The sequence below is a fragment of the Atta colombica genome, unplaced genomic scaffold (genome assembly GCF_001594045.1).
Source record: "Atta colombica isolate Treedump-2 unplaced genomic scaffold, Acol1.0 scaffold83, whole genome shotgun sequence".
NCBI lineage: Eukaryota > Metazoa > Arthropoda > Insecta > Hymenoptera > Formicidae > Atta > Atta colombica.
This window is the reverse complement of record NW_017259576.1, coordinates 906,084-920,857: the sequence shown is the minus strand read 5'-3', so window position 1 is coordinate 920,857 and position 14,774 is coordinate 906,084. Positions and strand designations below refer to the sequence as shown.

The 14,774-nt window shown below is 30.0% G+C and overlaps 3 protein-coding genes across 5 annotated transcripts in view; 2 read left to right on the top strand and 1 right to left on the bottom strand.

The window, feature by feature from the left end:
• Positions 1-6,090, top strand: part of LOC108692923 — a 6,294-nt gene extending 204 nt beyond the window's left edge. The window contains exons 2-9 of the mRNA XM_018201501.1: positions 702-1,137; positions 1,312-1,560; positions 1,631-2,037; positions 2,120-2,408; positions 2,480-2,627; positions 2,891-3,119; positions 3,750-3,979; positions 5,993-6,090. Of these exons, the coding sequence (XP_018056990.1) occupies positions 702-1,137; positions 1,312-1,560; positions 1,631-2,037; positions 2,120-2,408; positions 2,480-2,627; positions 2,891-3,119; positions 3,750-3,979; positions 5,993-6,045 (2,041 nt within the window). The 3' untranslated portion in view covers positions 6,046-6,090. The remainder of the gene's footprint in view (positions 1-701; positions 1,138-1,311; positions 1,561-1,630; positions 2,038-2,119; positions 2,409-2,479; positions 2,628-2,890; positions 3,120-3,749; positions 3,980-5,992) is intronic.
• Positions 6,091-8,167: 2,077 nt separating this feature from the next.
• On the bottom strand, positions 8,168-13,046 carry LOC108693010 (annexin B9). Its single transcript, XM_018201638.1, has 7 exons — positions 12,867-13,046; positions 11,596-11,696; positions 10,616-10,997; positions 10,321-10,473; positions 10,005-10,178; positions 8,723-8,904; positions 8,168-8,602 (listed from the first exon to the last, which is right to left on the bottom strand). The coding sequence occupies exons 2-7, from the start codon at positions 11,623-11,625 to the stop codon at positions 8,549-8,551; spliced, it is 975 nt and encodes a 324-aa protein (XP_018057127.1). The 5' UTR covers positions 11,626-11,696; positions 12,867-13,046; the 3' UTR covers positions 8,168-8,548.
• The window catches only part of LOC108693008 (kaptin-like), a 4,484-nt gene continuing 1,420 nt past the window's right edge, over positions 11,711-14,774 (top strand). Inside the window, exons 1-3 of one of the 3 annotated variants that reach the window (XM_018201637.1) lie at positions 11,711-11,899; positions 13,811-14,039; positions 14,318-14,580. In XM_018201637.1, coding sequence (XP_018057126.1) covers positions 13,835-14,039; positions 14,318-14,580 — 468 coding nt within the window. In that variant the 5' untranslated portion in view covers positions 11,711-11,899; positions 13,811-13,834. Of the gene's footprint in view, positions 11,900-13,119; positions 13,394-13,810; positions 14,040-14,317; positions 14,581-14,774 lie in introns of those variants that run through there. The other 2 variants (XM_018201636.1, XM_018201635.1) reach the window with 2 other exon arrangements.

Below are 14,774 nucleotides of genomic sequence, written 5' to 3'. Positions count from 1 at the left end.
GTGTAGTAAAAAGAAACCCATTATTTTTCCATTCAATTTCATGCAAAAATAATGGATTTCTTTTTACTACACCTAATATGACTACACCTAATATTGTATGATTTGAGTATAATTTTTTTTCATGATTATTGAATGATCCGTGATATATAATACACTTAGACTGTTTGACGCGAGATTCTGTATTTTATAATTTATAGAAAAATTTATATTAAATTCTTGGTTTATATTTGAAAGATTTACTGTAACAGTGGATTAACTCATATTTTGTAAATGGACTTAAAGCGATGTAATATTGATATTTTTCCCACTTCTCTAATTTTCATTTGAAAAAGTTTATTTTAAAAGCTCCGTTTCATAAAATATGTTAATTAATCTAGCAGCAAGTCTTTCATTTACACTTAATTCTTTACAATTAATTCTTAATTAGTACATACAATTGGTATTGGTCATTTGTAACTTGCGCATTTCTTTTCTTTGAAATAGGAGAACTTTGGTAAATAATGGTCTCTAATGTTTCCTTTTTTTTTAAATACGTAATTTTATAAATATTTTCTTAAAATGTTAAAATGATGTAAGAATCACTTGTAAAATTAACTGATTCATTATGTGTATTAAGGGTTAATATTTATTTGTTATAATGTAAATCTTTCTGTATATTATTATATGTTATACTTGATTATGATATAGTTACTTTATTATAGGCATCCTCCATTGGAAGATTTGATAGACAATGTATTCATCAAGGATGAGAGAATGGAGCGCGAGAGCGCAATGTACAAAATTTTGACTGGTAACTTTACGGATCCACTTGAAGATATCGACAACGAGTATGCTAATGTTGATTTAGAATTGGTTAAAAAATATCTCCGTGAGGATGGGGAGGTTTTAACCGATTCAGAAGATGATAATCAGTTAGAAGTCAACCAACAAGAAACCAAGAATGAGGGCAACTCTCGTATGCAAGAACAAGAGAGATCTTATGTACCTGGCATAAGAAAATTATCGTTTGGCTTTCCTAGAAAGTCTTCTTTAGACAAAGCTCAGCAAGCTATGTGCCTTCGTGTTTTATTAAGATTATCTGACAATGAAAAAAAGAGCATGTCCGATGAAGAGAGAAAAGAGTTCGAGCAATACATGGTGAATAGACATTATTGAGTTTAAATTTCTATATTTTTTAATATCCAGTTCAATATTCTCTTTTTTATAAGATTAAGCAAGATAAAAAAGAAAAATAATTTAAATTTACTTTTATTTATGAACAATTTAATAAACTTCTGATTTATTATTGAAATTAAAATTAACTTCTTCCAGGCATTGCAAAAAATAATATCTGAAGAACAGAAGGACTTTCTAGATTTTGCAAAGAGTCAGTGGGATGATGCTTTCAATTGGAAAATCAAATGTAATAAATTTGTGATAACAAAATGGAACACAAAAATGCAAAGATTTAAAAAGTTACCGAGATATTATGTTGAATCTATAAGCGTACCACTTTCTGTACAAAGGACTCATTTAAAAAATCAAGATATTAAAGTAAAGATCTCATCTTGTTTGCAACAGGTAAGTTATCACAATTGATATTTATCTGATGTATTCAATTTGGATATGTATATTATTTTAATGTTTTCAGGAATCCTTTTCAAAGGTGGTATTACCGAAACTCGATCAGCAACATATATTGTTCATGAAAAGTGCATCATTGCTAGCAAAATATCCTCCATGTATCGAACCTGACAAAGTGATGCAACATTTTAGATTACCCGTGAGCGAGGATACATATTGCGAGAATCTTGCAATGGAAACTGGAGCAGATATTGTTATTTCATCTAGTGGCCTCAAGTGTCTACTGAGCAACATAAATTCGGATCATTCTGGCTCATGGCTTGTACCGGTGGTTGTGAAATCGCATTGTGGAAAGAATATTGTTTATATTGATAAAAGATTACCACCTACCATTGCCACTATACCACAAAAGAATTCTTGGATATATAAATATATCCTTAGATACTATTTTGTTAAAAGTAAATCATCAAAAAAGTGAGTATAAAGCATAAATTAGAAACCATAATATTATATAGAAATTGAATTTGTTATGTATATATTACGACAAATATTTTAGAACAAAACATACTATAGAAGACAAACTTGAGAAGGCTGCAAATCATTCAGACTCGGATAATAACGATAATAATTTATCTAATTATTATCTTAAAATCTTTGATGAAGATTTGTGTTTATCAGATACAGATGATCTAACAAGTGACAAAATTGATTCCAAAATAAATAAAAAAAATGTTTCATATAATCTTTTCGAAATAGGACAAACTGATCTTCCAGAACATGAACGAATAAAACATGGAGTAAAGGTCTATCAAATGTTGGTTCGTACAAAAACAGATGGCGTTGAAGTAAGAATATTTCTCGTATTTATATTAATAATAAGTATTGAATTATATAATATGAAATCTGTCTTTGCTAGATGTTATCAAACAATAAATGTCAGCCTTTAATATTATCACCAAAGATGGAGCATCAGCTAGAATTAGGAGCTGAAGCTGTAACATTAGAGGAAGGCTTGCATCAGTGGGCATCATTAAAATTTAGACCAAACACATTATTAGCTAGAGGTATTATTTTATGATTGTAATTATATTATGTCTATATGTATTGATTCATTATTCTCAAAATGGATTACAATCTTATGCTACCCTTATACCACATAATACTTACACTTAATTCTTTAATTAGCTTCTTATAAATCATAAATATAAAGTATATAAAGTATATAAGAGATGAGAATTGGGATCATTTCTGAGATTTGTCGACTAATCTACCATTTTTGTTCTTATATGGAATTACTCGCATGACTATATATATTTTTTGTATCTAGTCAGGATAGAAACTAGTACTTCAGAAATAATACAAATAGAAAGACATACAACAATATCATTGAGCAATGAGATAAAACGACTTTATAATATTAAAGTAGAAGATTCTCTACATATTTTGTATAATATAATCGAAGGATTGTCATCCTTAACTCCTGGCCGATATATTATGAGGCATGTCCCACAAAATGGACCGTTTGCTTATATTTATGAAAATACAATCGAACATAGGTAACTGAAATGAACGTAACTCTAAACTGTTAAAAGAATATGTATACAATCAGTCATAATCATTCGAATGACAGATATTTTATACTATACCCCAATTTTAAAAGCTACGTAAGCATTCTATATTGCTAACACAAACAATACTTTATTATAATTGATGTTGTTTTAGTATAATTGATGCTATTCTTGTTATATATTGTAATTGTAAGTATTCTAAATTTAAATTATTTAAATAAATTATTTAAATTTAAATTATTTAAATAAATTATTTAAATTTAAATTATTAAGGTAACATTTATCGAATTATAAAAAAATTATTCTTGAATAGATGTATTGGATATGATTTCGTTTATCTACTACAACCTATTGTAATTAGAAATAATTCGCAATGAACGTTGTCTCAGTAATTTAAATTTAAAATAAATACAATTACAATCAATGTACAAAAAAAACAACGTCAATTATTCAAATAAAATATTATATATGTTAATAATATGAGACATTTAGTTTTTAAAATCAGAGTATACATAAAGTATATATAAAATATTTGTCATTCTAAGATGTATCTGCTTAGATATCAGAACATATAAATTTTATCTAACAAAGAAATATATGTTCGGAAATACTTTTCAGGAAAAATGTTTTCGATTTACATTGGGCTTGCCAGACCGAGTTTCAAACAATACCTAAAACACCATGGCCACCTATAGACAATATGATGTCAACACCATCACTTAGATGTTTCCAAAGAATGCCTGCGATGTTTTTTCCAATTTTGTATCAAAAACAATTCAAACTTAAGGCCGGCTCAAGCCGGCCTAGAGGACGTCCAAGAAAAAACGCTAGTGGCATTAACAATCAAGGTTAATGATTCTTTTAATATTTTAAACTGAAATATATCAATTGAAAGAGAAACGGTAAATATTGACAAAATGGCTCCGATAATTTTGTTCTTGACAGATCATATTGTATGTTGTCCTAGGGCACTGTCCTGAATAGCAATCGAAAGATTTTAGAAGTCGCTCATTATTTATATATTAAGATATTATTAATAAATAAAATTGATGATATAAAGGTGTGTTTAATTCTAATTTTATTTTTACCTAATATAAATATTATATTATTTGCATTTTTGTATATTTAATTTTGAATATGTAGACTTCTTTTGTCCTTCCAAGCATGCACTTTGCAAAATTATAAACTACATGATTTTTTTTAATATCCTATATACTGAAATATATAATGGCTTTCTATGTAAAGTAAATACTTGTAAAACACCGTTCCCTACTTACAATGCGAAATGAGGTTTATAATTTGTTATATTATTATATAAATATTAAATAAATATCTTTTCAATATGATTTATTTATTCCGCGTAGTTAACGTGAGTTCATTATAAATTTGCCTTTTCCTTCTTACTAATTTTCCACCTTTAATTATGAATAATTTTTTTAACGAATGACGATCAAAACCTCACTTCTGAAGATTATTTAGAAGAGTACTCTTAACAATATTAAAATCAAAATCGGAGTTGTTGTCAATATTTATCCTATTTTAATTATATTGAATTGTTAGTTAACAGTATATATATATATTTTTTTTATTATTCACCATTTTTTATATATTATTTTTCATTCCAATGAAAAATACTCTCATAGCATCTTATAATATTTTTAGAATTATAAAAACACAAATTCATAAGAATTTTTATGCTGGAGGACGATGAATAAAATAAACCGATTTCGACAAAGTGTAACATAAATTACTCTTATAGTTATAAAATTGATACTATTGTATTTAATTCAAAAACTATAAGATTACATGTAATTTACTTTTCAAATCAAACTCAGTTAATTTTACTTATTATCTTTATGAAGATTTCTAAAAAAAAAGATTTTCAACTTCTTTAAATTTTAGAAGTTTTAGAGATCTTATAAAGAAATCTTAGAATATTTATAATCTTAGAGAATTTACATATATAAAGAATTCTGGAAAAAATTTAACTATGTCAGAATCTTTAAAAGAATTTTAGCAATATTTTAGCAATATTTTTCCTTTATGAAAATGTATCATTGTATGTCAAAATTGTATATTTATAGCATTAGAAGGAATATACTCAAAATAATTGGAGTGAGATATGAAAAAAAATAAAATTAATCAAAATCAATCGAAATCAAATTTAAATATGGCAACAGCTTAAAAGAAAACAAACAGAAAGTTTGAAAAACGAACTATTATTTATATTAATTATTATATATTATTCATAATAGATAAATTTATTGAAAAAAAATTTTGTAAAATATTTAACAAATTTTATATAAAAAAAAATTACAAATTTAATCAAGAATTTGCCATATAGAATATGTCATAGAATCAGTAGAATGATGATAAAAATATTACAAAATTTATTTATTATTATTCAAAGAAAAATAACAGCTATAATGAAACAATTGCAAGTCTATAGCAAGTACATCAGTTTTGGCAGCAAAAATGAAATAAAAAAACCTGGATTCAAATATTAATCTGCTGCAATTTCTGTTGGAATTTGTTATTAATTTACAGATTAATTATCAATTGTTACTTACTAAGATTCTTCTCAATTGTATATTATAATTGTACAGATTATATTTTGTCCATATTTTTGTATAATTTTTTAAAATAAATGTACTTATGAAGTTCCAAATATGTGAAAAGATTTTTTTTCCAACTATGATTCTTATTATTTTTTTTTATTTGCCATTTGATTATCCGAGCGTGGATAATTTCTATTCTGTTTTTCGGATAATAAAAGTACTACTTTATTTCTGGTACTAATTTTGTAAATGTTTAAAATATGCAATATATTTAAAATACTGAATCAAACTTCTCGTTTTTAGTTCCTGTATCTCCCCGGAGAAGTGATCGGCTAAGAAAAACGAATACAACGTAAAGGACAAAATGCAGCATAATTTTCTAAAGATTTCTATTTTGAAGAGAATTGTTTTTAAAATGGTTGTTTATTTTACAATAGAATCCCTATATTTTTTATTCTATCACTATTTCTCCTTTTATACTCTCTCCCATTTTATTACATTTATATTTAAACATGTCTAAATTGAAAATATATACATAATTAATTTAAAGTAATGACATTTTCTTTCTATATGTGATTAAGTGTAAAATAATGAGAAAACAATGTAGAAGGAAAATCATAAAAGTAAAGCAAAAAAATATATTTAATTGTGTGCAATTGATATACATACAAAGCATAGCTTTAATTTGATATACGTATATATGAAATACTGTTGAATACTCATGTTATGGACATGTTAAATCTAAATGTTCATATTCGCGAATTTTCCTCTGTGGTTACATTCTTCTCTTTTTAACTGCATAAGCAGAATAATCATGTCTATTTTTCATTTGTCTTTTTACCTATGCGGTTATATGGCAAATGTGAAAGAGAAATACAGGGAAAGTTTTCTTGATATTAATCTGTTTATAGATAGATATATTTGTTTATACATAGATATTTGACATGTATTTATAATTTATTGTGTACAGAATAATTAATAAAAGCTGAATTTTTTCTTCTAATTTTACAAGAATACAAATGCGTTTTGTAAAAATGTTTTACGTTGGAATATTTTAGTTTACTTTACAAACTGTGATCTATAAGTATATTTATATTTACACATACAGATGTATAAGCATAAATGTATAAGCTTATCCGCTGTTTTTTAGTCAGAAAAACACATTTTTTTTTCTAAAAAGCAAAAACAAATTTATTCAAAGTACTTGTCTTCGCTAACTATACATTTTTCCCATCTTTCGAGCAATTTGTGTATACCATGCTAAAAAAATTCCTCATCTTTCAAGGTAAACCATTCATCAAGCCATTTTCGGACGTCTTCGTAAGAATCGAAGTGCCGCTCAGCGAGCGTGTGGCCCATCGACGAAAACAGGTGATAGTCAGATAGGTGATAGCCAGGTCTGGTGAGTAAGCGGGATGGGGCTCTTGTAAGCAACTGGGACTCACTTCCCAGTTGAGTGTCTCCAAGTAGTTTTGGACTATTGTTGACGTGTGCGATGGTACGTTGTCGTGGAGGAAAATCAGCTTGTCATGTCTTTTCCGATAATGCAGTCTTTTTTCACGCAGAGCACGGTGCAATTTGATCAGTTGTTGGTGGTAGCGGTGAGCATTAACAGTTTCACTAGGTTTTAATAGCTCATAGTAGATGACACCCTCCTGATCCCACCAAACGCACAGCATCGTCTTCTTCCGAAGCGATTTGGTCTTGAGGAAAAAGTTGATGGTTGGGCGGGATCAATCCAAGATTTCTTGCGTTTAGGATTCTGAAAATAGATCCATTTTTCATCGCCTGTCACAATTCGATGCAGGAACGATTTTCTTTTTTGTCTGGCAAGCAGAATTTGGCATGTGTTTTGTCGTCGCTCCATCTGCCTATCGTTCAGTTCATGCGGCACCCATTTTCCTTCTTCTTTTGAATTTTTCCCATGGCATGTAGCTGCATGGAAATGGCTGCTTGAGAAACACCCAATTGTTCGGCAAGCATTTTTTTGCGATTGGGTATCGTCCTCGTCTAAAAGAGCCTGTAATTGACAGTCCTCAACCTTTCTGGGCCGATTTCACGCTTCTTGTTACTCAGATCAAAAGTCATCATTGAACCGGCGAAACCAATCTCTGCACGTTGTTTCCGATAAAGCATTGTCGCCATAGGCCTCCACAAGCATTCGATGCGATTCGGCAGCCGATTTCTTCAAATTGAAACAGAAAAACAAAGCTTCCCGCATATTTAGCAAAAAACTAAACATGATTACGAAAGAAAAAATGCATGTTGCTGTATGAAATTGCTGATGATGTGCACTGGTTAATGTTGACAGATGTCAAACACATAAAAAAAAGTGTGTTGTGTGCCCAGGGTAGCTTTGTACGCTCACTAATGCCACCTATGAGCAAACAGCGGATTTAAGCTTATACACCTGGTATGTATTTTGTTTTCTGTTTATATGAAAAAAGCAGGGAAATAAATAAACAATATAGAATGTTCTTGATTTTATTTTTATTGATTTCTCAATCATTTCTCATTCTTACGATGAGATTCTTTATGTAAATCCTTTGATAAAAATAATATATAAAATATAATTTAATTAAATATAATTTGTATATGTATATATAAACGAGATTGAAACGTAGAGCGTCAAGAAATTTTACTGGCCTACTAATAACAAGTAATACAGTAAAGATTTTAAAAAAGTATTATAAAAATAATATTTAAAAATGCAGAAAAGTACTTTTAAAAATTATTCATTAGTATAATAAGCAAATATTAAACTGGAATCCAGTGCAAGTATATATAAAGTTGTTTTTTTTATAGATTATGCATCAATAGGCAAGTGTGTACCTTGAACATTTAATAACTTTTTCAAAATTATGTGGAAACTAGGGAGAGAAGAGCCTTCTTGTAATCTCCCGATGTGTCTCCCTGTAATATATATATATATTTATACTAATATATATATTTATACTCATTAGTAATTTATTGCAAAAAATAATTTAAATAATAGAATGAATTCTTCGGAAGTATATAATTTGGAGTACATACAGCTATCCAGCTTTCCAGTGACTTTCCGTAGCGTTCCTCGAATGCCTTTTTAATATCTCCCAAATCGATTTCACTTCGAGACACAATGATACGAATTAGTGTTCGATCCTTTGTACCTATGCCGTGCATACTGGCGTATAGACGTTCAGCGAAAAATCCAACTTTTGACTTCACGCATTTGACTGTCAATCAAAAATTAAAATAATTCGTAATGTATAGATGAATATGTACATTAATTATATATTAATGAAAAATATATGGATAAATACGAGTAAACTAACTGGGAGCATTCTCTTTTCATGCTGTAAAGTTATACTATATTTATATTCAATCAGGATCTTATACAGATTATACTACATTTATGCAGAAAATCTATATAGTAACAAATATTTTTATATATTATATGTATTACATATGCATGTAATAGTTGTCATGCAACATTGTTAGAGAATATATAACATGTACAGGATTCAATACCATATAGGTATTCATACCATTTTCACATGCATTTTATGAACCAACTCAAATTATGTTTTTCTTTAATAATTATTACACAATAATGGAGATATCTTTTCCTTTCATATTAAAATCGCAAATATTATTATTAATCTGAATTAAAAAGAATCTAATAATTGGATTATTATATACAAATGAAGGAGAACAGACTAAAAAATTAGGAGGTATGCCTACACATTTTACGCTAAAAGTTGTCAGGGATCTATATGTATTCGTATCCAAAAATGTGTCCAATTCTAAGAATTATCATAGCAATTGTATGAATATTTCTATAGGTAAACAAAAGCCATGTAAAATCTTGCTGCGGTAACTTGCCTCGACCCTGTGAAAATTTTTCGATCGTTTAATGAAAGTTCGCAGAAAGCGAACGTAAATTTGTCAAGTATTCATGAAAATTTCGATTCGTGATATCATATTATACTATGGAGATTATTGATACTTCGTTGCATTCAAGGGACATATAATTTCCTTGTATCGAACTGCTATGTCAACCACTTGCTCATATTTCACACTGAAAGACACAATTAGTTTCGTCTAAGTATAATGAAAAGGGAAATATAATCGAGCAAGTTTATCTTGATTCATATAATCATATCAATGAATTCTGAAATACGCGTGTTTATAAAGTAATATGAAACATAAAGGCTAGTTACATTATGAAATTAGTAGCTGTAATGACTCATAAATAAGAATGTTAATTGGCATACTCATGACAGTCGGAATAGATATGTAATTAGTGCGTTTATATCTTATTTGGAAACTTTACCTATTCCAAGCAAGCCTTTCTCGATGCTGCCAGAAAATTCTTTCTTTATGGCAGCCTCTATGTCATGCCCAGATATTTTCTCATACTCGATAAATGTTTGTCGCAGCTGCTGATAGCTGCGAGATACCAAGATCGCGTTGAATTGAGATTCGTCTGTTCCCCACTGTTTTTCACCTGTATCAAGATTAAAAATAAAATATTTAATATAAAATATAACATGAAATACAAAGTGACAAACATTTTGATTTTTTTTTAATTAGTAGAATCAAAATAAATAAAAAAATAAATTAAAAACTTAAAAAATTTCGTAACATACCAGCTTCGTACAATGCTTGGGCATCGGCAATTGCTTGGGCATGATCAATTCCCTGATTTTCGTCTCTGTTTCCCTGCACAAGGGATACTAGCAATCTCTTGAAATGGCCCGATGTATCATCCTTCAGATCGTGCTCAAGCGCTTTGCCATATACTATTCAGAGAATCATTTTTTGATTAATTAAGAAATATTTTTTTAATTAATTAAGAAAATCTAATTATTTAATTAAAATTTTTTAAATTATTTAAAATACATAATAAAAGTACATAATAAATTGAGCTAACAAAAATCTTACAATTTTCATAAAATGTGGCGATCGTACGGACGCCATAATTGCTGAGAGTACACAGAATCTCGACAATCGCCTCCTCATCGGTACCCATACCGCTGATCGCATCGTGCAGCTCCTTAGCATAATAATGTGGCAGTGGGGTCATAAGGGCAACAATAACATCCTCCAGTTTCCCAGTTAGTTCGCTTTTTAAATCGCTGATCAAATCCTTTCCATACAAAGTCTTGAAAGTCTCCGCGATCTCCAGTCTCTGTACAATGCCTCTTTTTGTAAGTACGTCGATAATCGCCTTTTCATCAGTGCCGAATCCCTTCATCGCTTTACGCAAGATAGTAGCGTCCGCATTTGGATCGAATGGTTCAGCGGGATACACAGTTGGAGTGCACTAAAACATAATAAATTAAATTAATAATCAAATTTTGCAGAATCTCCGACAGAATTGAAGGAATCTGTTTAGAGCGACTTTAATCAAAGTTTTGATTGAATTAAGTTAATCGAAATTTGATCAAAGTAATCCTTTCACAAGCTTATATTATTATAATTATATAAATAATTTATAAAAATATGTTATTTACAAAAAGAATCATATTTAAAAAATGAAATATCGCGCTCTATAAAATCATGATTATAATTCAGATATTATATATTCAAAGAATCAATATAAATCTTCAAAAAAAGTTATGAATTAACAACTACCAGTGATTGATAAGCATTTATATTTTTTCGAAAGAAGATTTATAGTTTTCTTTCTTATGCAAGATTCTTATAATAATCAATTTAATAATAAGGAAGATTCTACTTGACTTTTGCGCGTGATTAGTCATATTTTAGTGGAACGTGAATCGCTTTAGAAACTAGGCTGATGTTAAAAATACGGATGATCGACGCCAGTAGATCGGTGTTTCGGATATATAGACCGATGCTACTAATTATCACAGCCAATGACCTTGCCACTTGACCATTTTTTTCGGAGGATTATATACCTTGAACGGATAATATTGTTGTTGCGACATCTTGGTTTTCTTCTTTTCCCGTGACGTTTTCAGCAGGAAATTTCGCGGGGCTACCTGTAGCTAGATTATACCTGGCGAAACAGATTTCATGTCAGCGATAAATAACGGATGCGTCATCGACTCGGCAGCTATCGTTTTTTAACGTTTCACGTGAGTCGGCGTGACTGCGACTCACGATCGTCTAACGATCAGAAGCCGGTGCGGTCGAGAACTTGTCATTATGTTTCGACCAAACTCCAATTAACTTGTGGTGTTTTCCAGCACGAGACGCAAGGTATTTGAATTTCCATTTTAGTGAGATAAGTCGACACAAACACTATTTTATCTTTCTTGATATTCAGTGAATAACAAAGATAGAAGGCACTTGTATCGATTCTTGTGTCATGTACCAATAAATAACTGAAAAATAATGATCATTTCGTCTTTATTTAACATTAGAAAACAATAAGGATATAATTATTCACTGTGCTACACTGTGTCATTTATGTCTCTTACTGAAAATTCTTGATCAATTTAGCTATTTTTTTTAAATTTCGGTTTAACTTATTCGGCCTTTTATCTTCTTCTCTGCTTCTAAGAATTAAAAAAAGATATATAAAAAAAGATATGTAAAAAAAAAGAATAATTTAAACCGAGATTAAAGCCTATACATTAAAGAAATGGGCCCAAGTTTGATTTCCTGTACTTGTTACATATGTCATGTTAAAATATGTGTCAATCTTGTTATTTAAGACAAATAAAACAGTTAATAGGCCAATATAGATTAATTTTATAATTTCAATTTAACTTATTTTCTTATCTTCCTCAACCATCCTGATAAAAATAAAAATTGGAATAAGTAAAGAATATAACGATGACATAAAATGAAGTTTTCAAGAAGCGAAAATTGAGACAACGAAAAATAAAAGAGGTATTTACGCTTTTTCTACATTTGACTTACATTTGACTTAGCTCCAATTTTTATCTTCATCAAGGCAAGATTAAATCTACATTAACCGAATAGACATCAATCGATAAAAAATTAATTAATCGGAGTTCAGTCGAGTCGAAGTTCCCTGGAGTTTCCTTGGGATTAAGTACTTTGGGGTTCTTAATTGGCGATCCATCATCGACCGCATTGATCGCATCATCGGTTCCGAGCAACACCCGATAAGGATAAGGAATAAAAAGAAAATACGAGAATACGTGGACACGTTATCGAGTTATATGACTGAACTGGGGAACACTATCGCTCTCCTTACCGGTCTCTAGCTCCTGTTGGTGGAAAAACTCGGAATACTCGGACACGCAGCGCAGAGGCAGACACAACCGATACTAATCCGAGCTGTACGAACACTTTGAGCACTACTGTCACACTGTGAGCACACCGAGTCGCTGCGACGGGCACACCCACTTTCACATATCGCGTCATCGTCCACGATAGTCCACGGCTCCCTCAAGGCTATTACGAAAGCGATTGCGAAAATCCGCGCACGCGGCAATTTCTACGTTGCCGAATAAGAAGAAGGCATGACTTTTCTCTTGTCTTTATCTCTTTCTTTAAATCTCGTTTACTTTCTCAGCTGTATCGCGCGATGCGCTCGCGCGCGCAAATGTATTCAAGATTTCTCGGATCGACGATGAGATTGCAGTCGATGGAAATTGAAACTGCAAAGGATTGATGCAGGATCGATGCTAGACCGACGTTAGAGATGAAAGCGAACTCCTCTACATGTGTTAGTCGATTGTAATAAATATAACCTCGATTTGGCATAAGTTTGCGATAGAGGTTTGTTAATTTTTTTCTCTTTTTTTCTATGAATGTTTATCCGTCGGAGAAATTACTCTAACCGATATTTATAGTCAGTTCTTGTATTTAAAATCATCTTAAATACAGTCTTAAGATGTCACAATTATAGTTATATTAATATTTTAAAACATCAGGTACTTAAGACCTGATTCTAATGTAAAATTAATTTTAATCTCGATTTATATATATTAATAACTTGCTCATTTTATAATTTTGAAGATAAGTTAAATCAAAATTAATGTTCATCATACGTTGATATAACTGAGCCTTTAATTCTGAGAAATAGAAAAAAATGAGTTAGTTGAACCAAGATTAAGATTAAATTACATTATAATAGAAATAGATATAAGATAGTGTTAAAAGCCTCTGTAATTATTTCACCTTATCTTGCTTTAGTTTCAGCCTTCCTGACAATTTACAATGATGAGCAATCTCATAGACGCGCACTGGTTTCCTTTAGCATCCCAGGGAAATATTTATTCCATGACCAAACTGTGCTCGCCCAATAGTTCCAACAAATTATTAGTGGCATCTTTAAAAAGAAAAATATATTCCTGCGAGTACCATCAAACACCTGAATTTCTGAGACCTATGGTGAAGGAATTATTGTTCACATATATTCCCAGTATGTAAACTATTTTATTTAAGGATTGTACAAGATAGCGCACGAAATGTATCCATATCATTTGGTTTATATATAAAACATTTACTTTTAATGAAATTAATACAGAACTAATACAGGATTTATTACTTAAAGTTTGATAATATTTGATAGATTTAGATAATTAGATAGAATTAGATAATTAAATATAACATTTCATACGCCATTCTGTATCTTCTTTTATAAGTTCTTTAATCAGTAGCATGAACAGTAGTATGGACAAATTTATTTTTTTATCTTAGGTGGTGCAGAGATTATTTCCATCGATGCTTACAACAAGTCCGATACTGGGGATAGTTTTGTGATAGGCATAACAATCATGAAGACTAGTACAGACACAATAGAAAGGTACTTGAACATATACACAGAGGGTGCAGTAGACGGCGAAGGAGACGAAAGTAGCTCGATCGAAGCCATAGCGCAGAATTGTCTCATGGTGGAACTGTCGTATACTCCTTACCATTTGTATCATACCGTTTTACCACAACAAAATTCTGTACAAGAGGTACATTAGCAAGTTTAAACTGCCAATGAATCACATTACCAGAAGCCTTTTCTTTGCCTCTGCACTGGACTAAAATTGTTTTCCTTTTAGGAGACACAGTTGGCACAAATGATATTTTATCCTTTTCTGCATTCAATGAATAATAAAGAATAACACTTGTGTCAACTTAAAAGAACAGCAGCTGAAATCTTTCT